Source organism: Lacerta agilis, chromosome 16, assembly GCF_009819535.1.
Source record: "Lacerta agilis isolate rLacAgi1 chromosome 16, rLacAgi1.pri, whole genome shotgun sequence".
In the NCBI taxonomy this organism is placed as follows: Eukaryota; Metazoa; Chordata; class Lepidosauria; order Squamata; family Lacertidae; genus Lacerta; species Lacerta agilis.
Genome location: NC_046327.1, coordinates 20,459,301 through 20,485,671, shown reverse-complemented (window position 1 = coordinate 20,485,671; position 26,371 = coordinate 20,459,301). Strand labels below are relative to the sequence as shown.

The following is a 26,371-nucleotide window of genomic DNA, read 5'->3' as shown; positions in this document are numbered from 1 at the left end:
ATGAAGAGGAATAATATCTCCAATATCACTACAGAGAACAAATATATATATATACCGGTAATTCAAAAGGAGAACAAAATGACACATATCCACCATGCTTTTTGTTTGACCTTTATTCTGCTCCTGGCATTCGCAATTGGAAAAAAAGAAAATAAAAGGAAGACAGGCAATTTCAATTTAAACAGCCTGCTTGCCATGATCACCAGCCTCCTTTCCCACCTTTCTTTTTCTTCTGCTGCTGTTTCTTCTTTGTGGCAGCTGCGCCAACAGGCTTTTGATGCCTTGGAGGTATCATGTTGCTTGTTGATGCAGATGGGACTGCCGTTACGGTGCCAGGCCTTGGGGATGTAGGTGGACTACTTGCAGTCTTGCTAGCATCCCTGTAGACAAGGAAGAGACAAATAGGGTTATTATCACACAGAGATTAGATGTACGGTGTATCTTCTGTCCTCCTGTCAGCAGCAAAAACTAAACTAACAGGTTAAACCTCACATACAGACCCTAGTACATGTCATATATATTACTGCTTGCAGTGAAGAATTCTTTCCTTTACATAAGAGAAGAACACTGCTTAGGAATTCTAGCTTTTTCTTTTCTTTCTTTTTTTTTTTTACAATAAGCTGTGGGCAGAATTGAGCCGCTGCTAGCTAGTACAGTCGTACCTTGGATCCCAAATGCCTTGGTACTCAAGGCATTTTGGCTCCCGAACACTGCAAACTCGGAAGTGAGTGTTCCGGTTTGCGAACGTTCTTTGGAACCCGAATGTCCGACAGGGCTTCCAATTGGCTGCAGGAGCTTCCTGCAGCCCATCAGAAGCCGTGCTTTGGTTTCCGAACGTTTTGGAAGTCGAACGGACTTCCGGAACGGATTCTATTTGACTTCCAAGGTATGACTGTATACAGCAGGTGCTACAATATATACATCAGCATGCCATTCATATAAAACACTTTGGGATAATTTATTTATTCTTGGAGTGGCTGGGGGTGTCACTCTTTTCTAGGAGCTGGATACTCTCCCTCTAGGATGCCTGCATACAGATACATTCAAGTAAAGTCCTGATTCCTGTAGGACTGCCAAGAGAGACTGAGATATTCAGTCTCCAAATGAGTTCCTATGTTCCAGCCCTTCAGATGACTTGAGCAAAGCAGACAATTCTATTGCCTTCGTCTCTTCATCTTTCCCAGGCCCACAAAGCCTGCTCATCTTCCTGCACTCTTTCATCCTCCTATAGAATAATTGCCTCTCTCCATATGAACTGACCCAGATACAGTGGTACCTCTGGTTACGAACTTAATTTGTTCCAGAGGTCTGTTCTTAACCTGAAACCATTCTTAACCTGAGGTACCACTTTAGCTGCTGCCACACGATTTCTGTTCTCATCCTGGGGCAAAGTTCTTAACCTGAGATACTACTTCCGGGTTAGCGGAGTTTGTAACCCGAGGTGTTTGTACTGCCATCATCATTTGTGGCCCTTCTTTGTGTGCCTCCTCCATGAGGTCTGGAGGGTGGCAACATGGCAACGGGCCTTTTCAACCGTGCCTCTCTGTTTGTGGAGTGCTCTCCCCAAGGTTCACCTGGCGCCCTCATTATACACCTTTAGGCACCAGGCGAAAACGTTCCTCTGCAACCAGGTCTTTGGCTGCCTAGCATCCTATACCCTTTTAAATGTGTTGGGGGTTGTTGTTTTGTTTTGTTCTTGTTTTTATTATGAATTTTGTGGTTTTATCTTGTGTTTTTATGCTGGGAACCACCCTGAGAGCTACAAAATTTAAAAATAATAATTTGCGAATGGCAGCTGCAGAAAGAGGGCAGGGATGTCCCCTTCTCCACTCCCTTACTGTGACTCTCATTCTCTACCTACTCTGGAGATTGTATGCAATAGTGATCTTGCTTTCAAGGGGAGTAGCTCTCTTTGATTACATTACTGGCCCTGGGACACTGAGAGGACTCTAGAATCAAGGCTCGCAAGGCTGGGTCCCGTTACTCACAATTCAGAAGAAGCTGCTGTTGTTGCTCCTTGGGTTCCTTTCCCAATCTGGTCCTTCTTCTTGCCCTTCTTCCGCCCGCGATAGTAGGAACGTTCCCGCATTGGAAGCCAGCGCTCAGGGTCAGGAGCGACTTTAGGGTCATAGTTCTTTGGCAGTTTTCCTAAGGAGTAGGTTAAAAAAAAAGAATATTCCTTTTCTGAATACTAAGGAGTATTCAGCATGGGAGACTCATCATGATTTAAGAACAGCTGCATTGCAGGTAAACGCCTTATTAGACAAAGCTGTACAGCACTTCCATGGTCAGAGACAGACAACGCTCTCCATGTGCGCAAACCACAAATACCTTTATACTGACATGCTTTAGCTTTTCCTTGCAGCAACAAAAATTGAGTTGTTGCAATTAGCAAGCTATACCTAGACTTGAAACACAGTGGACAACAGACTTCGCGTAAAAGCATGGAGACCTACTCAAAACGTTTGTGTTACAAAAGCGCTCCTAGATCAGTCCCCAAAATATCCATCTATTTTTGTCTCTGACAGTGGCCTGAAAAATGCTTTAGGGAAGTTCGCGTGCAGAAAATGAAGGCAACCGCCCATCCCTGCTATTAATCCCTGCAACTGGTATTGAGAAGCATACTGCTGCTAAACAAGAAGTCCAGCACGATTGCTGTGATTTCCTGACTTTGGCTGAAAGTCAACTTAATTTGAACTTAGCTTCTTGAGTCTTTTTTTTTTAATTGCACCCTAGTACAGAGGTGTTTAGATGAGGAACATGTGGCTCTGCTGATGCTGTTGGACTCCCAACTGCTATCTGCCCTAGGCAGCACTGCTAATGGGTAGAGAAAGCTAGCACTTGATAAATATTTAACCTTAATAAAGTATGTATTTAAAACATTTAATAAATAACAGACACATAAGAAACTGACTTATACCGAGCTAGTCCCTTGGTGTGTTGCACCAAAGGTGGACTGTTCCAGAAACTCTGCTAATGCCATCCTGGTAGTCAAGTTAACGCCAAAATTAATTGGTAGTTGTTGTAGCAACAAGTTCATATATTCCCTTGCTTTGGCATAGGCTAATTGGTTTGCTTTGATGCTATCCTTATCTGTGGGATGGGGTGCTGGGCTCTAGGCCCAGAATGGGGAATCTTATCTGAGAGATTTGGGTATTTGCCACCTATGCCCTTATCTGGTCAGGTGGAGCGATAGAAAGTCCTGGCCAAAGTGCCATATGCTGCTTTGTGTATAAAGAATGAACGTTTGCTTGGCCGCAGACAAGACATCTCCTTGCTGCAGTGCCTATCCCTCGTCTGTAAAGGATGGGAGACCCGGAAGGCTGATCTGCTGTAAGTCTACAGCTTTCTTTTAATAAAGCACTAGAAATGATCGCTCTGGTGTTTTCACATCCTTCTTTGGTATCCCTGCACCCAACCACTCACTCCCACAAGCCCTCCTTTGGGCCTGCGGTTCAGAACAATTGGTCCATCTAGTTCATTACTGTCTACACTGACTAGTAGCTGCTTTTAAGGTCTCCAAGAGAAGTACTTTCCAGACCTACTTGGAGATGCTGGGGATTGAACCTTCTGAGAGATATCTGGAAGGTCAAAGGTTCTCCACTCCTGGCTTAGATAGTTTTAGCCAACTTCTCCAGAAGCACTTTTGGACTCCAAACAGCTAGACAGTCATTGCTAACAAGACACTCACCCTTCTTTTTCTTCTTCTTCTTCTTGACGTCACCTTGGCTGGAAAAAAACAACAGCACATGAACACACATGAGCCTGCTTGAGATGCAGCAGAAAGAACAGAGCTAATGGATGTCAAGGGGAGCATATCTAATGGCTTTGTACAGGAGAAAGAAACAGGGCAAGTTTGTAGCTGGAAGACAGAAAACTTATTTTGGTCACTGAGCTGGACTTCTTCATATTAACACTGACTCAGGATGTCAAGGAAAAGTTTCTTTACCCTTCTTCTTTCTGCTGGTTCTCAACCGTGGGTTTCCCTCCTTTCTTCCGAATGTATGTAGCCCCATGCGAGTTTTCAAGAGCATCCACATCTACTTTCAGAGACATTGTGTCCGAAGAAGGCAAGTGTTTGCTAAGTCTATTGTAAAGGAGGGGTTAAGGAATAACAATACTATGATAAAAATTAATAAAAAATAGGAAAAAAAATACGAACACATTAAGACAGAAAAAAATCATTCTCAGGATCTCAAAAGCAGTTTAGTGAGTACAATAACAACAGAGAGGAACTAAGCTAGGAGACTGGGAAGAATTCTGTGTTGTATAGGAAGGGAATATTATATAATGGGGTAACAAATTTCTTTTTTACTTTCTGGACGGGCAGTGACCATGAAAGCCTGAGCTTCTAAAAGGAACAGAGGTGCTTGCCATTTGCGGATCAAAACAGGAGAATAGTGTTTTTGTATCTCTGCTTGATGAAAACATGGGAGTTGGGAGTTAAAAGGAAAGACTTACCAACCCAGCTGTACTGAACTTCCTAGTTAGATGTGTGTGTTGTATGTACCCTATGAGACAACAGTGAGGTTCAAATGCCAGTGAGATGTGAATGTCTTAGAACATGCTTCAGAATCCTCAGCAACGCACAGGGGAATTCCAGAAGACTCAGGATTTCTTTGGCAGAGAACACGGCATCATACTCCAAAAGCTGGAAACTTTGAAAAGCATCACTGCAGCAATTACTCTGATATGAGGAAGTCGTCAAAGAATGCCTGCTTGTCTCTCCTCCCTCAGCCACACAAGGAAGGATACACTTTAGCTTTCTCACCATCAACCAGGGAGTATGCAGAAATGAGCTGGGCCAGGGTATGGACATCATCTGGATTTTGCCTACGAAAGTAAAGAAGTGTTGGAGTTATAGCCTGTTCTAAAGAGAGCAGTCCGCCCAGTGTTGCACACCACAGGAAGGACACCTCATATGAGCAAGCAAATGAAGCACCCTGCCTCCACCTTCCATAGGAGCCACAAACAATATTTTCAAGATGCATGCTGACTCAGGTAAAGCTGCAACTTAGAGATGGGTGGTAGGAGTAGCTCTATCAAGGGAAAGGGACAAAAAGAGAATCTAATGAGTGAGGAGGTTGTTTACTCTGTGGATGTTCCAGCAGCTCACAGGGGGAACACCCATTCGCTTCAATAGCTTGCCAAAGACCAGGTGTTTCCACATATATAGGGGATTGCAGGGTGAAAAAAGTGTGCCCAAAGCACAGGTGGAGACACCACAACTTTCCCCTCTTCCCTCACGCAGCCCCCACTGCACACTCTCCAGAGGGACCCACTGAAGCAGATTTTGGGGGCATGTGGAGAGAGAAGAGGAATTATTATTATTATTATTATTATTATTATTATTAATACCCCGTCCATTGGGCTGGGTTTCCCCAGCCACTCTAGGTGGCTTCCAACAGGAGATTAAAAATACATTAAAACACCAGTCATTAAAAAACTTCCCTAAACAGGGCTGCCTTCAGATGTCTTCTAAGCATCAGATAGTTGTTTATTCCTTTGACATGTGATGGGAGGGCATTCCACAGGGCGGGAGCCACTACTGAGAAGGCCCTCTGCCTGGTTCCCTGTAACTTGGCTTCTCGCAGCAAGGGAACTGCCAGAAGGGCCTCAGCGCTGGACCTCAGTGTCCGGGCCAAACAATGGGGGTGAAGACGCTCCTTCAGGTATATTAGAAAGGTAAGTCCCACTGCACAAGTGGGATGCTGTCCATGTAACACTGGGCACAACCCATTTCTAATATGCCTTATCTCATTTGCTGCATAATACATTTTTAACACTACTGAAGTAACTGTCAACTTTTGTTTCAAAAGTTAGTGGGGCCACTGAGTCTTTTGCAGTAAAACTCGCTTATTTAGCTCTCAGGAAGGGACTTACTTCCACAGCTCCTCTAGATCGCTGATGGCTTCCTTCTTCCGTCCGTGTTTTAGCTTGAAGTTGACAGCTTCCCTAATTAACGACAAATGAACTGGAGACTTTGGCTGGGGGTGAAAAAAGGTTTGCTCAAAGTTAAGTTTGAAAACAACTAAAACAATGACATGAGTGATCACTCTCTTTTTTTAACCTGCTGAAGAGACCAATTTAGACTTGGAGCCATCAGAGTTTAGGGGACTCTTAAGAGCAGGGGTTGTAGGCAACAAAGATGTCTCATTCATACAATAAATTCCCCCTGTGCGCCCTCAAATCTGTTTTGGGTTCCTCCTCCACCCTCCATATCAGATGGGGACACACAGAAGGGCAAGAAGTTCCACTGAGCCATTGAAAGTCCTTGCATGAACAGGACAACTTTGTTGGGATACAACTGCAATGGTGTATTTGTCTGTTACGGGCTGCAAGACTGCAATCACACTATCAAGCTCAGAATACTGACTTTCAATAGCTGTGGGATTATAACTACTCCAGTGCGTAACCGAGTCTTCCCTCAAAATATGGATAAAATCAGGAAAATTCTGGACTATAGAACAATTTTTTTGTAGACTTCCAAACAGCTGAGGCACAGCACACTTCCCCTCTCAATTAAATCTGAAGGCACATTTCACCTTGTGCACACAAAGAGGTCTACACTTATGAGCAGGAGCCTTGAGCATATTTTCAAACCGAGCTGTCACAGGCACCATACGTACAATGCACCTATTCTAATGGCTGTAACAGAATTCCTCTTTCAATTCTGATTTCAGAGGAGGGGTGGGCACTGCAGGTGCCAGGGAAGGCCACTGCTGGTATATGTGAACCCAGCATGTTAGCAAATCTTGACTTTAAGTATGTGTAAATGTGAGAGCTACCCACACTAGGGAATCTCTCCTGAATTTTTGCATCCATCTCTTTGAGGCCAGTTAATTCCATGGACTCTGCACCAGGAGCTGTTGGATGATCCAAATGACATCTACTGACAGATAAATTTGAGAACTTCCCCAGTGAAGGATTGGAAGGAGACAAGGTCAGAACAGGCAATCATGCAGAGAGGCAACAGGCAGCCTCTCCATTGCAGTGGATATTTGGGGCTCATGAGGAACTTGAATTATTTAATTTACTGTATTTCTTGCAGCACAGTAGCAGTTACAAACCATTTATGAATACAATTGGCTAGCAAATTCAGATAATAAATGTCTTTTTTACATTATAAAGAGCTGTGATGTACTGAACACATTTCTACTATTTTGTTTTATCAGGGATGTAATGCAAGTTGAACACAAAATACTGGGCAGCTTATCTGTTGGCATCCCATCGGACTCTATTACTTGCCTGAAATTCTTGATACCATTCAATCGCTTGAGCCAAGACCTCTATAGCACTATCAATATCTTCTTCATGGCTATACATTGTCACTAATGCAGATACCTATAACCGTTTAGAACACAACAGAAATATTTTTAGCGAGCAGCAAGTACCGGAATGTATGATAGGGCGACATTTTTAAAAAATTATAAATATAACTTTATTACTCCATTAAGTAGAATACTGTCACTACATGAAAGCGCACACACACTGAAGCAATAATTACTTCTCTTTTACTACATTCCTTCTAAAGTAATGGAGTCAAGTGGCTGCACTCAAGAGATAAAGCAGCCTTGACTTAATATGACAATAAAGAGGGCAAGTTTTATTAAATAAGAACCAACCTTGCTGTTATATGCTTTGCTCTCTCCAACACATGGCATCTATACAGCACTTTTTCAAAGTGTCCAAGCATTTCACTTACTTTTTGTTAATATTCCTTGTAACCAGACCTGACTCGGCGGCCTGCTACTTCCGGGAGGGGAGGGAGTAACATCTCTCTCTGATTGCCGTACCTCCCTGGTTTGTTTTTCCTTGATTTTTACTGTTTTATATTGTTTTATCTTTTAACTTTTTTAGCTTAGTTTTTAGCTTAAACCATCCGGTTTTATCCTAAATGTTTTAAAGGAAGCAAGATCCAAGGAAGTTGCTATAAACTGCTGATTTTCACTTGGATACAAGCCAGGGGAGTGCCGGGGCCTTCAGCGTTAACTGAAGAAGGAAGCCTCATATCTTCACCCTAACCACCCTTTCATCTTTATCTCTGCCTGTCTGTACTCCCTGCCATTATATCTCAGCTAATGAATGGCAGTGTGACTTTTTTAAACTTTAAGCAAAATAATGGTGTCGACTCGGAGTGGCTGTAAAACTTCAAGGCCTCCACTGAAAGATTCGGGATCTTGCAGGAAAAGACCTACTCCTAAGAAAGTGCAAACAAAAATTACTCGTTGCTATCGGAGCAAGGGCAAAGTGGGGGTGACTAAGAAACGGCTGGACCCAGACTCTATCCCCTCCCTCGCCGAGCCTCCTAACATCCACAATGAAGGACCTGCTGTGCAGAGAGAGGATTGTGCTGAGGGAAGTTACACCAAGGGGACACCAAGAGTCACCTCAGAAACTGAGTCCTAAATCCCGAACACCCCACAAGTTACCCCAAGCCCAAATAATCGAGGAACTAATGTTAAAGCAAATTGCAGAACTGTCCTCTGGAAATGCTAAAACAACTAATGATCCTAATTCTCAAACCACTGAGACAAATGACGAGGATCTTTCAATTATAAAGTGGCTTGTGCTTTTAACAGAGGACATTGAACTCATAAAATCTTTTCTTGCCATTTGTACTAAAATTTTGACCATCATGACAGACACTTGTAAAACCTTTTGGGGAAAACATGGCAGTGAGACCACAGAACCCGCAAGCAATAGTAACCCCTCTTCCCTCTTTCGTAAAAATAAATTATTAAAGAAGACAAAAAGAAGCTGTAGGGCTAAAGCTAAAGCTCTCAAAAGGAGATTCACCAATGTAAAGAAGAGCAAAAATGTTAAAAACGCCAAGGCAATGAAATATAAAAAAATGAATTTCAAAAAGCTATTTAAACTTCTTGAGAGTCCCTCAAACAGAGGGAACTCGGCGACACCTCCAGTCAAGGAGCCACCCAAGCTATCTAAGCAAAAGAATACCCTAATCCCTTGCTCAGATCGTGCATTGGAATCTCTGGACTCCCAAGTGTACCTATACACACCAAATGTCAAGCAAGATCCCCTGATTCAAGATCCTTGGGCCTACGTCTTATCTGCAGATGAACCCAAACCCCATAAGAAGAAAATTCCGCCAAACAATAACTGGAAATTGGTATTGTCTCAAGACAAACTTGTTCTGTCAAGATACCCTAAGCCCCCAGGATTTCAACGACAAGAGGAGCGTAAAGCCCACTTATGGGACTTTTTAAAGGCCTATATGCCAGGTATTCTTATCAATCTTACTGACCTAGCTTATGTCGAATATCTACACTTTGACGGCATTCGTGCTAGGGCGGTGGTCTCATTTCGAGACTGGAGATTGGCAAAAACAGTGTACAAATGCAGAGATCGTCTGAAGATAAGCGGCGTAAGAATATCAAGACATTTTAAAAATGAGGCGCCTCCAACACCTCTTTTTCCTCATTTTGTAACTTTTTCAAAAATCCCTCAACATAAGACTGATCAACTTGCCCTAATTGATTTAATCTCCTCAGATGGAAACTTTAATCACCCGACCAACCTGACTACCAAAGACCACCAAAAGACGGACTCCCATGGGCTTACGCATGCGACAAATCAAGGAAATGACCTTGATAGTTTTGAAAACAACTTATTATACTCCTACCAAGTTCTCCCTCAAGAAGCCCAGAGTGAAATACTCCACAAACTTGACACCCTGCGCTCTTGTTTGATAACCCTGACAAAGGAAAAGATGGAGCCACTCAAGCAAAACCTGCTTGATTGTGCTTCAAACTCTGCCCCCCGTCTATACCATCATGAGCTAGAGTTGTGGGTTGGAAAACCATCTGCCCCTCTCTGCCGGCAGGTAGCTGCAGAGATGAACCCACTTGTCAACAAGCCGGAGGTGAAAAGTTCCCCTTCAGTCCCATCTCCCATACAACTTCCCTCCGAGGCAAATATAGCTACTTCGTCAGCCTGGGATAAAATGAGGGAACTTAACGAGTCCGAATTGGGTACCCCATATAAAGTGCTTAGCACGGACATGCGGGTATCCAATCGTATTAAGCCATTTTCTTCTAATGTGAGTAAGCTGAACATGTCCCAAGATATTATTGTTGAAGATCCGATAGGACGTATTAACAAAATTATACAAACTCCTAATGACAAACCTTACATGTCAAGTCGAGAATCCATCTCTAGGGTAACAAGCGGTCTTACTCATCAGGCTACCATGCCCAAAAAATCTACCTTGTCGGGCAAAATTACTGACTTCTTTAGAACTGAGAACCCTTCAAATCCTGACTCCCTCCCTCCCCCTTTTTGACCATCAAATAATCAACCAGAACACCATTTGCTTTCATTCCTATGTTGGAATATTGCAGGGTGGAGGGGGAAGAAATCAGACCCTGAATTCTTAAAATTCTTGAACCAATTTCAAATAATCCTTTTACAGGAGACTTGGGAAGAGGACTCATTGAGAATTAATGGATACGAAATTATCTCACTTCCAGCAGCCCGGTCCCTTAAAGGTGGACGGGCCAAGGGTGGCTTGGCTATAGCAATGTCTCTAAAACTACACGCCAAACTCACCCTTATTAAATCTTCTCCCCCTTTTGTGATTTCAGGTTTGATTTCAAACAGTAAATTTGAGTTATTAGTTACTAATGTATATCTTCCTCCAGGAGGCCAAATAGCAGACTTACATTCCAGATGGGAAACTCTGGAAGACCATCTTACCTTTTGTTATATTAAATATCCAGATACCCTCTCAGTGTTGGGAGGAGATTTTAACGCGCGTATCGCTGCAAATTGGGACTCTCTCTGTAAAGCTAAATGGTGGATCACTCCTGTTCAGCAGAGTACTGATTTCTCCCATCATACCCACAGAAAATCCAAAGACTCTAGGGTGAATGTGGCGGGCACCCTCCTTTATCATTTAATTTTACGTTTAAACTTGTTAATTTTAAACGGGAATTGTCCCCCGGACATTCCGGGTGAATTTACCCACTTAAGTTCATCAAGCAACAGTGTTTTAGATTATTTTATAGTATCTAAAGATGCATTTCCTAAATTTCTATATTTTAAAGTCGATAATGTGCAGCTAAGTGACCATCTCCCCTTAGTCGCTAAAATGCGGACTGATTGGGACCTAGTTGAAGAAAGGCATCCCACATATATGGATATAAGTGCGGCTACAAGAGTTAAAGGTACAAAATGGTCTGCAGTGCAGGCCCAAAGATATTCTGATTTCTTTCATCAGACGATAATACAAACCTATTCAAGCTTCGTCTCAACTCCCTATGACCAACAACAAATTATTAATCTCTTTGTTAATCTTTCGGATGAGCTTACTTCTTTTTTTACCGTTCCGGACCATCAGGTGAACCGAATCCATCACAGGAGGGGCGCCCCTTGGTTTAACTCTGACTGCAAATATGCCAGACAAATCCTAAGTACCATTTATAATGACTATAAAATTTCTGGAGCAGATGTGCTCCCCAAAGAATACCATCAGGCAAAATCCCTGTATAAACAATCACAAAAAAGGGCCAAACAGGAATGGCGATTGAACAGATGGCAGGCATTGGTGGCTGCCTCAAATTCTCGTGATTCCCGCCAGTTTTGGCTTCTGATCAACTGCAAATCCAGAAATTATCCTCTATCAGTCATTTCTGCACCAATATGGGAATCCTTCCTAAGAAACTACTTTACTTTACCTGATATTACTACTAATTTAAATGATGATTTATATAATCATCTTCCTCTTTGGCCTCCAACGGACCCAGATGAAGTTTTAGATCTTATATTTGAACTTAAGAATGGTAAAGCCCCGGGCCCAGATCTCATCCCGGCGGAAGCCATAAAAACCCATGCAGATTGGTGGGCAAAAGTTTTGGCTACCATATTTGATGCAGTTAACAACAGTGGTAAAGTTCCAAAAATATGGAAGGATGCAATCATTATCCCAATTTTTAAAAAGGGTGCACCAGAGGACCCAGGGAACTATAGGAGCATCAGTTTATTGTCCATAGTTGGGAAAATTTATGCCCGTTTTTTGTTAAATAAGCTCACCAAATGGGCAGATGACAGTAACCTGATTGGTCCAGAACAAGCAGGATTTAGACAGCACCAATCTACTACTGATCATGCGGTGGTTCTATATCATTTAATCCGTAAGTACTCTTCCCCAAATAGAGGCCAACTTTGTGCGGCCTTTATTGACCTGAAGGCTGCTTTTGATAGCATCCCTAGAGAACTACTATGGGAAAAACTGGCCAGATGGGGAATTGATAGAAGGCTTTTGTGGCTAATAACTCAACTGCATAACGGGTCAGCTGCCAGGGTTAGACTTACCCCTGCTGGCGACCTATCAAACTCTGTTCCTATTAACAGGGGAGTGCGTCAGGGATGCATACTTGCTCCTTTTCCTTTTAACCTTTTTATCTGTGATATGAGAATTCCCCTGATAGAATCTCAAGAAAATATTCATGCCCCTCTTCTTGCTCAATATCGTTGCCCCCTTTTACTGTATGCCGATGATGCGGTGATTTTATCCTTTTCAAGAATTGGTTTAAGGAGAGCTCTAAAGATTTTTGGTCTATATTGTAAGTCTAATTCCCTTACAATAAACCATGTTAAATCTAAAGTTCTAATTTTCTCAAATAGCCGAAGAACATATAATTGGAAAATAGATGGGATAACCATTGAGCAGGTTTTTAAATTTCAGTATTTGGGTGTTTATTTACAGTATAATATGGGCTGGAAAACACATGTTACTTATACATCAAACAGAGCCAAGGCCTCTGCCTTTGCGCTTCTCCGCTTTTTCTTTTTAGATGGGGCATTCCACGTTCCATCTGCGCTAAAGGTTTTCAATGCTAAAGTGATTGCAACATTGGCGTACGCGATTCCTCTATGGGGACCCTTTGTTAACCTAACCCTTCTGGAGACAATCCAAAATCAGTTTTTGAGAAGGTTGTTAAAATTACCCAGATGCGTAAGCAATTCAGCTATACGACTAGAATTAAATGTACCATCACTAGGAACCATTTTATGGAAACGTATTTTAAGCTACTGGCTATCATTGTGGCATAGACTTCCTAATCTCCACCTGATCCAATGTCTTTGGAGAGATGGCTTCTCTAGTCCTTGGTTGAAAGCTATCCATAATAAACTCGTGGACATTGGGTTATCCCCATCCGATCTCCTGGAACTGGACTTAGTCTCAGCCAAAAGAGCTTTTTCTCAAAAGTTAGAGGAGACTGATTTTCAGCTTACCTCTCTGACAAGTCACGGAACTTGCTCACCATCTAACTTAGGCCTATTACCACCAAAGAAACTACCACACTACTTAACCAATCTCTCTGTTGTGAGGTATAGGTATGCCTTCTTAAAAGCCAGATTTAATGTTTTCCCATCAAATGTTTTGAGCAATAGACTTTCTAATGGTCAAATCTCCCTCCTTTGCGACTGTAATACTGGTTCCACAGAATCCTTACAGCATATATTTTTTTGCTGTCCAATTCATTCGGCAGCTCGGTCCAAATTTTTGGTTCCACTTTTGAAGAAAACCCAAGATGGAACTCAGGATGCTAAATTAATCTACTTATTAAATGATGAGGAACCAAATAGAACCCATATGGTTGCTAGGTTTTTGACTAATGTGCTATTTACAAAGAAGAGGAATGGTTCTCTTCCGATTTATGACAATGCAGAAAATAATTAAGACCTATTATTGGGGCGATAAAATAGCTGATAAATTAATTTTTAACAGATTTTTATTTTAATTTTAAAAAAACTAGTTCAGTTGGACTACTCAGATCTCAGTGTGATTTAGATGGAAGGGTGCAAATGGGTTGTTTTAAAATTGTTTTCGTACTGTATTGTTTAAGTTTGTTAAACTGTTTTACTCTGTGTGTATTATGATGAATGTGTTTTATGATGTGATATGGGCCACATGGCCGAAATAAACCTACCTACCTACCTACCTTGTAACCACCATGTAAGGTAAGCTATATCAAAACTTCATGCACTGCTTGTTCCCATATTGGCAGAACCTTGATTAAGATGCAAGTTGGAGGCATTGCTTTGCAGTGCCATCTTAGAAAATTTAGTGAGCAAACAAGAGACAGGGCCTTTTTGGTGGTAGTGCTGCAGCTCTGAAATACTCTCCCATATGAAATTATTTCACCCAAAACTGAACTAACTTTTATTCTGGCAGGCTTTCAATGTGTAACACCCTAATTTACTACTATCAGTTTAAGTATCTTTTACCCTTGCTGCTGTTAGGTTTTTGTTATATTTTTAATTATTTGCTGTATGAATTGCTATTTGTTACTGCTTTTAGAAATTGGCTATTAGTTGTACTTTTGCTCAATTGCATTGAATAGTTTTGTGTTGTCATTGAATAGTTTTGTGTTGTGTGCTTCTTTTAGCAGAAAGAAGGATATAAATATTGTCATTCCCATACTGGATGAGCAGGAAAAGCCTGAAATATTCACGCAACTTATAAATTAAGCAAGTCATGGAAACTATTTATATAAGACCAAAACATATGGGATATCTTGGCGCAAATTTTTGGATATTTACAACCTTGCTTCAGGGCCAAGTTCACAATCACTGCTAGATTAGTAGCCAAAGATTCATGTTGTTGGGTTACACACCTCTAACAACAAGAGGCAGAAGAGATCAAGATGTCTGTTGTTGCCAAGTCCTGTGGACCAAACACATTACTGATCAAGAGTCCAAACAGAACTTACGCATACAAAATAAAGATGCAAATGAGCAATTTGCAGTCCAACAATGATGGGACTTGTCAACCTGGGAAGGCAGCCCATCCAGGAGAAGGAAAGCTCTAATCCTAAACCTCCATTGCCTTGTGGGATGTCTTCAGGAGAAGAAAAGGCCAAGGAGTAAACCCCACACAAATCCAGAGTGGAGTCCCTAAAATGGTTGGATGGTGCTTGTATACCTCCTTCCAGGGACGTGGGTGGCACTGTGGTCTAAACCACTGAGCCTAGGGCTTGCCAATTGGAAGGTTGGCGTTTCGAATACCTGCGACGGGGTGAGCTGCCATTGCTCGGTCCCTGCTCCTGCCTACCTAGCAGTTCGAAAGCACGTCAAAGTGCAAGTAGGTACCGCTCCGGCAGGAAGGTAAACGCCATTTCCGTGCGCTGCTCTGGTTCACCAGAAGCGGCTTAGTCATGCTGGCCACAGGACCCAGAAGCGGTATGCCGGCTCCCTCAGCCAGTAAAGCGAGATGTTCGCCGCAACCACAGTCATCCACGACTGGACCTAATGGTCAGGGGCCCCTTTACCTTTACACCTCCTTCCAGCAAGTCCTGTAGCCAAGCTGGTGCCAAACATATTGCTCTGCTTTCCTTTGGACCACATCAGCGAGGCCAAGAGTGGTGTCTTGTAATCTGGGCAGCCCAGGACCTCCAAAAAACACTGCCCTGGCTCGTGCCTTGGGGAGGTCACTTCGGTGCTGCTAACAAAGTGGTCTGACTCCCCCCCCCCCAATGCTCCATTGTCACTTGAGACAGACAGATGTCAAAAAAGAAGAAGTCTAACCACCCAAGCTAAGGTCAGAATGGCATGCTAAGAGAAGAATATGACATTGGGAGGGTGGGTGTCAATAGGATGCATAAATCTCTGCATGTGTTTACAGTTAGCTACAACCTACCATGCCTGGTTTGTGCCGTAACTCTTCTATAGACCTCAGGATGATACATGCTTTCGTGACACTGCCTTTGAGAGAAAGGGGGCGGGGAGGGAGAGAGAACAAAAAGTGTGGTTATTGGCAATTGTCTCCAGTCCTCTCTGCTAGGACATCAGTTTTCCCATCAAGCAACTCTCTTTTTATTAGACAGATAAAAAGGAGCAGCGATTATAGAAACCATCAATCAGGGCTGCATGCTTGACACAATTCTGCAGAAGACAGCTTCATGAGAAACTCAGCCTTTTATTTAAAGAGCGAAAGTTGCTAGCCCTTATGACTGCAAAAAATAAGCATGTGGGAAGTATCAAAAGCCAAAGGGATGTTTTTTAAAAAAATTCACTGGTTACAGCTAAGAGGGTTTAGGGCTCCATATTTTTCCTTATCCCTCTCCATAATTAGTAAAACTTGAATTATGCAAAAATGCTATTAATATTATTATTATTATTATTATTATAAGAAAATTATACACATTTGTTCGACTTGCAAGCTTTCTAGGTGGTGAAGACTTCAGGTATTGCCCCTTCCTGCCTTTAACCTAAGCTCCCCCAGAAAGCAGCCTCCCTTTGAGAAAAAAATGAGTTAAGAATGAGAGTGGTCATTGTAGTATATGGAAACAGTATGAAACTGTAGCTGAAAGCTCAGGAGGCTTCTTTCCAAAGGAAGTGAGGCTACAGTACCTTGAGCAACTTTCAACTGTGCCATCGTCAGCTTAATCTCTGCTGCTTTCTCAGGGTGCTGATCGGCAAACTCCTACAGGTCAGAAATGGAAACACACATCAGGGAGGCTTTCAAACAGAATCAGCTTCAGAATTTCCAGAACAAGCACCTTGCAATGAATAGTAATTGCACTGTGGTGTCTTATGTCTCTTGACTCTCCTGCAACAAACTCTTGAGTCCCTTGAACAGAAGGGATACCGAGATACACAGCAATATGTTAAAGAAGGGTCCTATTTGCTATGCCATTACCTAAAATATGCTCAAGTCTAAACCATGATTTGCAGTAGACCTTCGAACTATAGTTTTCAGCCAGGCACATTTATGTACTGCACCTATACCAAGCCACACTTAAGGCAGTTCTCTTGTCGCTCTAAATCTCTCACTGCTTGCAGATCTCAGACAAGCAGATCTCACTAGTGTATTCCCATACATACTTCTTGGGGAAAGGCTTAGCTCAACAAGCTAATCCATAGTTTCACTGAATGCTTGGGCTGGTGCAAAAATAATGCTGTCTAATTTAACTATGACTCCCAGTGCCCAGCAGGTGCATGAATTCCCTTCCTCCTCAACCTCATCTAGATGAACAGTGATTCAGAGCTTTGTCATCTCCTGCTTATTTCCTCAAGCAGCAAACCACAGCCTACCTGTAGCAGCTCTATTGCCTTGGTATGCTGTTTCTCTCGACACAACTGTGCTGCCTGGATTAGCACAGGGAGGAGATGTTCAGGGCTCTGTGACTGTAAACTAGATGCCAGTTTGCGACACTGATCTGCCTGAGGAACAAGAGAAAAATATTAGCTAGTTAGGAATGCTGATTCTACAGAGAGAAGGCAGGATTTAGAAGTGTAAGCCAACAAACCAAGGTGCTCCCTGCCCTCCTTGGTAACAGACCATTCCTCAAAGCAATTAAAGTGACGTAACATTACCTGGTTGGTGTACATGGCCAGCAGAGCTTTATTGAATTCTATTGCTTGGAGTTGTTTCTTCGAGAGTTTATGTTCAACACCCTCGGCGTTGGTCAGTTTCACCTTTTTCTTTGAGTCAAAGACGTTTTGGTCCTGTGAAAGACAGCATCCCAAGATGCGTCACGCCATCAATAGGAACATGGTGTTTCCCAGGTTGCTTGCTGCAATTAAGACACATCACACTCCTTTTGTGTGATTTCTTCTGCAAAACATGCCCGAGGAATTACTAAGATAATGCCATACCTTGTTAATTGTAATGATGTTGTTGGCGATGACAGCAAGCAACCCGACATCTGTTGGCCTGCAGAGAACAGGGCATATGTGCATTTGTAAATATGTCTTCTTTTTTAAAAAAAAGATGCCAAGACCACCAATGCCACCATTTTACAGAAGTCACTTACTTCAGTTTGATTATCTGATTGTAGAGTTGCAGGGCTTCCTCTGTGTGACCTTGCAGCTGCAAGATATAAGCCATCTGACCGTGAATAATAGCCAGTTCAGCCTCAATGTCTTCTTCGGTAACATCCTAAAAGGAAACAGTAAAAAAAAATAAAAATTAAAAATTAACACACAACCTTGAAACCTTGCACCAGTGATTATATTTTATCCACAAATCAATGGATGGAATCCATTGTGAAGTCAGTGGACCCCAACCCTCCAGAGCCAATTTTGGGGGGAGGTATTCATGGGGCTGCCAGGGAGGGGGAGGGGAGAGAAAGGGTAAATCCAATTTGTGCAAGTTGGAATTTAGTATCACCCAAACCTGCAAATAAATCTATTGGTAACTAGCAAACTTACTAGTAACACAGCTAGAGAGCAAGCCCCATTGAATAGAGAAAATATGCATTGGATTGCACTCCTGATACATTTCTCTCATTGGGTGAGTCACACAAGCATGCAAATCTCATCCATTGAAATCAACAGGACATAAACCTGCCTCACTTTGCCATTATTGTGTTCACTAAGAATACTTTTTTAAATGGCTTCAGTGGATAATGGAAGCTCTGGATATTTAAAATGTTAGTATCAGCAATGGCCCTTGCTACAGAATTCAAAAAGTTTAATTCTACACTGTTAACACTTCTCAGTGAAGCCATTCATGTGAAAGAGGCACACTGCTATTTAAAGGCACAGAAGTAAAAAGAAAAGTGCTGATGGAGAACACTTTAAATCCAGTGTTATGAAGGAAAGCAGACAGGTAACACATAACCAAGCAGATTTATGCAATTAGCTTACATGCACACATACTGAGAATATTAAAACCTGCCTAGTGGAAAAAGTATTCTCGGTGTAACAATAGTGACTCACCGAATCTTCTGAGAGAGACTGGCGACACAGATCTACAAGGAAAGTGTGACAAATTAATTTTGGACATAAGAAGAGCCCTGCTGGATCAGACCGAAGGCCCATCCATTCCAGCACCTTGTTCTCACAGTGGTGAACCAGATGGATACAGGAAGCCTGTAGGTAGGAGCGCAGCAGCACTCTTCCCACATGTGCTGCCCAAAAACTGGCATTCAGAGTCATATTGCCTCTGACAGTGGAGGTAGCACACATTTTGCCATAGATATGAGCCACCAATCAAGGTTCCACCTCTGATTAACACCTGCCTATAGAAACTTCAACTGGATCATAGAAGTGCAAGGATGCTGATTTTTCTCTATACAGTGGTACCTCTACTTACTAACGCAAACTGTTTCAGGGTGCTGTTCGCACTCCGAAAACTAAACACTTCCGGGTTTGCCGCATTTGTAACCTGGAAAGCCGCAACGTGAAGCAAACGTAACATGAGGTATGACTGTATTTGACATCATCCTATAATCATTCTCCACATACCTTAATTCCTAATCTGCCCTTAATATACTAGATCCTAAGTTTCCAACTGTGTGTCGATACACGATACAATTATGGATTTCTTAGTAATACTATCAATTTAACCATCTTGAGTTCTCCACAAATCTCCCTTCAGTTCTATTTTGCTTGGTCTTTGCTTATTTTTCCAAGTTGCTGCCCGGGGGGCGGGGGGCAGGGGGCGGCTAGCTATTTGAAACTTGATTTTGCTTACCAAAATGAATACAAATTAGTGCAGGGAGGAAATCCTGTGCAGTCTATAGGAACGACAGGTTACTGGTGGCTATAAAGGCATTCTTGAAATACATTTGCAGATGCAGAGAATAAATTTAGGGACACAATAATCCCCATGTCTATTTTCTCTATTTCATTTATTAAAGGATTTAGATCTTGTGACGTCTTTCCACAAAAGCGGGACAACGGGTTACAAGGAAAGGACAAATTAAACTTATCATTCATTACCTTCTGCTTTTTGTAGGCTTTTCATTGCCTCGTTCAGCCTGGCCTGCCCAACCAAAGAACAAGCAGCATTGTAACTCAGCTCATATGTGGCTTCTTGAAGGCCAAGATCCTCCTGGACAGAGCAAAAATAACTAAGTAAATGAAGGGATACCTCGTTCTGAATTACAGTGTGAACCAGTTTACATGAACACTTTGGATCAGATGGCTAGACGCAGATCAAAACAATTCTTTCAAAGCATGAAGAGTTCTTACAATTAACATGCAGTAAATTTGAAAGCCACAAGCAGGTGATACATGCCAACAGGAAGCTGTATGAACACCCTTCTTTCTAACTACAGTGGTGCCCCACTAGACGAATGCCTCGCTAGACGAAAAACTCGCTAGACGAAGGCATTCGTCTAGCGGAAGGCTGCCCCGCTAGACGAAAAAGTCTATGGGGCTGCCTCGCAAGACGAAAAATTTTCGTCTTTTTTTTTTTCGTTTTGCGGAGCACGGCTGTCATTGCCGCTCCGCAAGACGAAAAACCCGCTAGACGAAAATTTTCGCAGAACGAATTATTTTCGTCTAGCGGGGCACCACTGTATATACAAGGCACAAAAGAACAATATGCAAGCAAATCATCACACGATTCTAGAAGTCCAAGCTCCTTTCATCAAGCATTTTTTTTTCATTCCTTAGCACACATCGGCGGCAAGATGTTGTAGTAGCATAAAGATTCTTTTGCATATAAACAGATGTTAAATTACTAAACAAAGGATTGTGCATACATTTAAGGCAACAAACAATAACCACATTAAAAATGCAAAAGTAACCATTTACACTCAACTGGTATAACAATGAATATAAAAAGGCAATCGGAATTTTAAAAACTGTTTCTAAGGAAGATTGTAGGAAAATGCAAGTTTTTTTTTTTAAAACTGCCCACATAAATATATGCAACCCTGGGTTCAAGCAAGCTTCCTTGGGTCTTAAAGCTACCACAGATGAGGTCATCCTGTGTTTCCACCTGCTGTACCTTCTCATGGGGTGTGTGTGTGTGTGTGTGTGTGTGTGTAGCAGGACCAGTCTTTGATGGCACGATGGGGCTATGGCATGTATCTGACCTCTGGTCAGCCATGTTACTGCTTGCTAGAGAGTGAGAGAGGCGGCAGCAGTGAAGTCAATACAGTGCAAATGGACTGCCAGAGCTAATCCGGTGCTCCTGCTGGTGTATTTGCACTGTGCTGACCTTGCACCTTGCCCTCCACCTCCCAGTAAGCAGCAGTGGTACAAACAACCAGGAGTCAAGTGAGCAGCAGCTGGATGTTTATCCTTCCAGCCTTGAAATATTGCAGAATCCACTTTTGTTGTCTATCGGTCCCCACATTACAGGAATTTCAAAGTGTATGAATGTTCTCAAGTGCCCAATTCCATTTGTCCTCACCTGTGATTGGGAGAAAAGGCATTAAGATCCTAATCCAATCCATAACTTCCTGAGGAAATCCTTTTGTTCCCAAAAGTAACAGAAATAAACTGTCAATGTAGTTTGACAAAAGCCTTTTCAGCATCAAGAGAAATAACTGCAGCCACATCAGCTCTTTCACTGTTTGAAGCATCCCCTTTTCCTACCAACCTTAAATTGTCTGCCCCCCATCTTTGGCAAATATTAATCTACTACCATAGCCATCACAGTCTGGTTAGCAATGACTCCTATTATTATCTTGCTGACTACAATAATTAATGTGATTGGCCTATAATTTGGACTAGTTTGGTCTTTACCAGACTTGGGAATAACAGAAATATGAGCTTCATACATCAATGTTCCAATAAGACACATCCCTGTATTTTATGCAGTTCACCTGCAGTTCACTTACAGCAAGAATAGATGGAGGAAGTCTCTCTCACACACGTGCACATACACACTGCCACAAGCTTACTTACTGGCACGACTTTCTCCCATGTGCTCTGTGCAGCAACAACTGCAGAGAGGTTTGTTTTCCGTTCCTCTTCATAATCATCTTGTGAGTTGCGTATGAGGTCCCGGTACACAGCTAAACAGTCGTCATAACGTTCCAATCTGTACAACTGGAAGGGAAAATCTGGATTAGCAGCTCAACAGACTAGAAAACAGTCAAAACTAGGTCTGCAAAATAAAATAGCAACCATAATATCTCAGTAATGTTTATACTATACCTGTAATCCAGGCAGGTATAGGATGGGATTCAACTAAGTTGCTGCATGCACAGAATGTAGTCGGGTCGCAAAAACCCTTCTCTTCTCCCTTGCGTCCCCCTAAATCTTCATTGGAGTGTTGGGGAACCCTCATAACAAGTTTAGGGGGCACACAGGGGAAGTCCCATTGTGTGAGTGGGCCTTGTTCTGCACATGCATATCCCACTTTACACTACAATGAAATCCACCCCCAGTTCTTCTTTTTTGAAAAAAAAACTTTTTTGAAAAAGAATAACCACAAACATGCATAGCGTTATGGAAGAAACACTGAACAAAGACCAAGCCCCATCCATGGTGTCCATGTCACTAAGCAACAACTTTCTTCAAGCAGAAAGAGTGAATGTATAATAGTTACCAAGGTCATAAATTCCAAACTGTCACCTCTGATTGTTGAGAAAATCAATGCCAAAAGTTCTAGGCTGAAGAGCAACAACATAGCATGTACCTATAGACCCAGAGTTGTCATGGGAAATACACTGTTCCTCCAATGCATTTTGTCCATCATAAAATATCCCTCTTGATAATTCCCAGAACACTGAGAGGCACTTCACAATTGCTGGAATAAGTTTCCATGCTAAGCCCAGGCAATTCTAGTTTCTACAAGATGTTTCTCTAAAGCATTTTATCACCCCTTAATCCCCAACCAGGAAGATATTGAAAAACAAGTAGAAGTTCAAAAAAAAATTCTTGGCTTTATTATTATTATTATTATTATTATTATTATTATTATTATTATTATTATGTCCAATAGGTTTATACATATGCAGAATGCCCTCATAAATGAAAAAATATTATCACTTGCTTATATTGACATTTCCAGCATTAAAACCTGCTGGTTTTAAAGATCAGTGATCTTTAGGTGAAGTGAAATACCAGTGAAGTATCATATTAAATTCTGGTCTCATAATGTTGTGCGCAATGAAAAATATGTGACTAAGCTGCATTTTCCATTTTGAAATGTCCTCATTTCATAGCACCATCCAAGATGACAAGAAAGATGGCAAAAAGTAAGGACAGGTCTGCTTAATTAACAAGAACTATTATAATCAGTCTTCATTATTCAACACATTATTGGTAGACTGTCAGCATCCATTGCTGCAGGACTATACTGTGGCTGACCCATTTAGGGGATTGCTAACCTGCTTAAAATAGCACACATTTAGATTGAGACAACTCCACCACCACAGCATCTGAAGCCTTATATCCAGTTATTAAAAACAGTAAGAGTTTGCAAAGCAGTAGTTACCACTTGTCCATACAGCTCCTTTAGCTTGTCTGTCTGCTGACTGGCTCCTTGAATGGTCTTCAGAGCATTTTCAATCCTATTCAGCCTGTATTCACAGTAAGCCTTCTCAAATGCTATCAAATCACTGTAACATATAAGCCAGAAGTGGGATGTGATTTCTCATTATCAACTCTTCAAAAAGAAGTTGTGTTTGCTAAGACTCATTACTGAAGAGTGAATCCTATATACACTGACATTATATTGAACCAAACAACACAAGAAAAGGGAACTAATACTTTAGAAATCATAAAGACATATTTTTGGACATGTGTTAAGTTTGTAATTATGTAAACTATTACATAATCACAATATTAATTTTGATTTGCTTAACACGACAAAGAACTGTGTCTGTATTTTGTGCAATGAACACACATTCCTTTTGCACACCGCACTGAATGGGTCTGCTTTTGAAAGTGCTGGCTTACTGACTGATACAATCCTTGTTGGATTGATATTTTTCTTGATATCCCATAAACTGCTTTTATATTAACACTATATTAACATCCTTGCATTGCAGGAGATTAGACCAGAGGGCCCTCAGGTTCCCTTCCAACACTACAATTCTATGATTCCATGACTTGTCTTGTAGCTTCTTTTCCCACAATGCAACTAGGAAACCTTTTTTGATACATACAGACACACAGGACTGAGGTCAGCAATTATGCAGCTGCATGCTGGGACATATTACTGTGCTGCAAAAGAACTTCTAGTGTACCAAGAAATTCATTCAACAATAAAACGCTCTAGTGCACCTAAAGCACGCATTCACACTGGAGGCTGCCTGTTGCATCTCTGCATGGTCTTGCCTCCTCCCAATTAGCTTTCATTGGCGGCAGCCAATTCTGTTGTCTCTCTGTATGGGTGTGATATGTTTACTCTAATATAGAGACTCACCAGTGTTACCCACCTTTAGCAGAGGCTGCAACATGAATTTATTGGGGAATTACCGGCCTTCCAATTACCGGTAGGAAGAATACTCATTACAGTAATGCACACAGAAACCTAACTGGATAACTCCTGTAACATCCGGGAATTTTTACTACCCCACACTCAAAATGTAAACTTTTTTAGCCTACAGGAGAATTAATTTGACTAAGAAGAAAGAAGATTTTCTTGAAACTGTATTTTTCTTTATTTTGTAAATGCTTCCGTTTGCATGTTTTGAAAAACTGACAGAACTCTTGCACCTTCTAAAAGCCATGTTGTTTGATAAGCAGCTAATATTCAACACTCACCTTGTTAATACTTTGGTATGGGTGTTAATCACACTGAGGGCTTCCTTAAAACTTCCGTTTTGGATAAGGCATACCACTTTGCAGTGAAGAGCAGTTGCATCATCCTTGCTTATCTGCAGTACTAGGAAAAGCAAAGGCAATGAATTAAACAATGATAACCCAGGCACTGTTATTTATATCTTGAAAACAACCAGTTTAGATTATCACAGCACTTTTCCAACTGTGGTCCAGGGAACCAAATAATACCAGTCGGAAGCTTATTAAAGGCTCCTTAGTGAGAAGTTTGGTGGGCAAACTTATTATATTCTTCCTTCCTCCTTCCTTGGGAGGTTTTTAAGCAGAGCGTGGATGACCATCTGTCATGGATGCTTTAGCTGAGATTCCTGCCCTGCGGGGGGTTGGAATAGATGACCCTTGGGCTCCTTTACAACTCTACAAGTCTATGATACAACGGTAGAAAGACAGATTGCTAGGGAAGATCATCAGTGAGAGGGCAATGTGAAGCTGCAGGAGGGAATGCTTTGCTGCAAGCCTAAACACACATTCTAGGCATTAAGTCCCACTGAACATAGCAGGACTTATTTCAAAGTGATATGACAGTTTCATAGATTAGCATCCTAACTCAATTCAATATGGCAATTCAATTCTTTAACTTACAGATGCATAACTGCACAACCCACTTCCTATTTACATGCATGGCAGGTTTTTCCCTAGCACATCCCCTGTACAACCATGTAACAATTCAGCAAGCAAAACTTTCCCAAGCATGCAAGTACTGTACAGTGACATGAATGACCACATCATGTATTTCTGCCTGTCACACAACTGTTAAAGCCACAGAGGACTTCAAGGAATAAGTGGCTGCAATCCTAACCTCAATTACCTGGGAGTACGTCCACTGAATTGAACTGCACTGTTACTAATACTCAAGTTACAGCATGCTTTGAAATATTAAAAACACTTCACCTGCATTACTTCACTGCGGTCTTTAGAAGCACCCTATAAACCAGGCCGATATTGTCATTAACCATTTTTAATGTCTGACGTTTCCTTTTGTTTTTAAGATGTGATGGAAGCCGCCCAGAGTGGTTGGGGAAACCCAGCCAGATGGAAGCGGTAAAAGTAATAAAATCATCATCATCATCATCATCATCATCATTCCCATACTGAATCGGGCGACAGTGCTAAAGTTGAAAGACTAGGGGCTTGCCTGGCGCCACCCACGAAAAAAAAGTGAACCAAGCCTTGTCACTCTTGAAGATCCAAACGAGAAGAGAGACATTCTTAAGGCAGCGTCAGCACGAAAGGAGCACGGGAGCACCGCCTGCCGCTGGGTCACAGCTGAGTGTTTCTGGAGTGGCTAAGCGAATGAGCCACCCCTCACCCACGAGCAACTTTGCAAATCTGAGGCAAGCCGTTCTTCCTGCTCTGCAGGGTTGTTGTGAAGGTTCCAGCGAAGCTAATGCACACCAAGCGCTTGGGAACGTGTTTCGAAGCTACCTCCCGCGCAAAGGGATGGGGGTTAACTAAAAAAAAGTTGCAGGCTGCCCGCCACCGCCACCGCGTCTCCCAGAAGGGGCGCCCCAGAGCGCCCACCCTGCAGAGAGAAGGATAAAGGAAGCGACGCCAGGCGCAAATCACCGCCACTCGCCCTGTGCAACTTCCGTCGCCTTCCACTCACTTTTATTGACCGACTTGAGGGCGCGCCCGAAGTCGCCGTTTTGGCCGCAGCGGTTCACTTCGCTCCACAGCGAGGCCACCGAGGCAGCCCCGGCCGAGCCGGCACCACTTCCGCCACCCGCGCCCGCCGCCATCTTGGCAGAGGGAGAGAAGCAACGGAGGGCGGGGGTGCAGGATAGGCCAGGGAAAGTAAGCGCCGACAATGGCCTTCCGACCCGGAAGTGCATCCACGTAGCACTCTAAGCCTTCGTCGTGTACAAAA

At 42.3% G+C, this 26,371-nt stretch overlaps 1 protein-coding gene across 1 annotated transcript; it reads right to left on the bottom strand.

The window, feature by feature from the left end:
• Positions 1-90: 90 nt before the first annotated feature.
• Positions 91-26,265, bottom strand: SRP72 (signal recognition particle 72). Its single transcript, XM_033172959.1, has 19 exons — positions 26,111-26,265; positions 24,430-24,550; positions 23,156-23,279; positions 21,619-21,762; positions 19,699-19,810; positions 18,694-18,725; positions 17,787-17,911; positions 17,629-17,686; positions 17,347-17,478; positions 17,065-17,193; positions 16,381-16,453; positions 15,668-15,732; positions 7,249-7,344; positions 5,884-5,987; positions 4,756-4,833; positions 3,950-4,087; positions 3,692-3,729; positions 1,989-2,148; positions 91-380 (listed from the first exon to the last, which is right to left on the bottom strand). The coding sequence occupies exons 1-19, from the start codon at positions 26,241-26,243 to the stop codon at positions 200-202; spliced, it is 2,043 nt and encodes a 680-aa protein (XP_033028850.1). The 5' UTR covers positions 26,244-26,265; the 3' UTR covers positions 91-199.
• Positions 26,266-26,371: the final 106 nt, after the last annotated feature.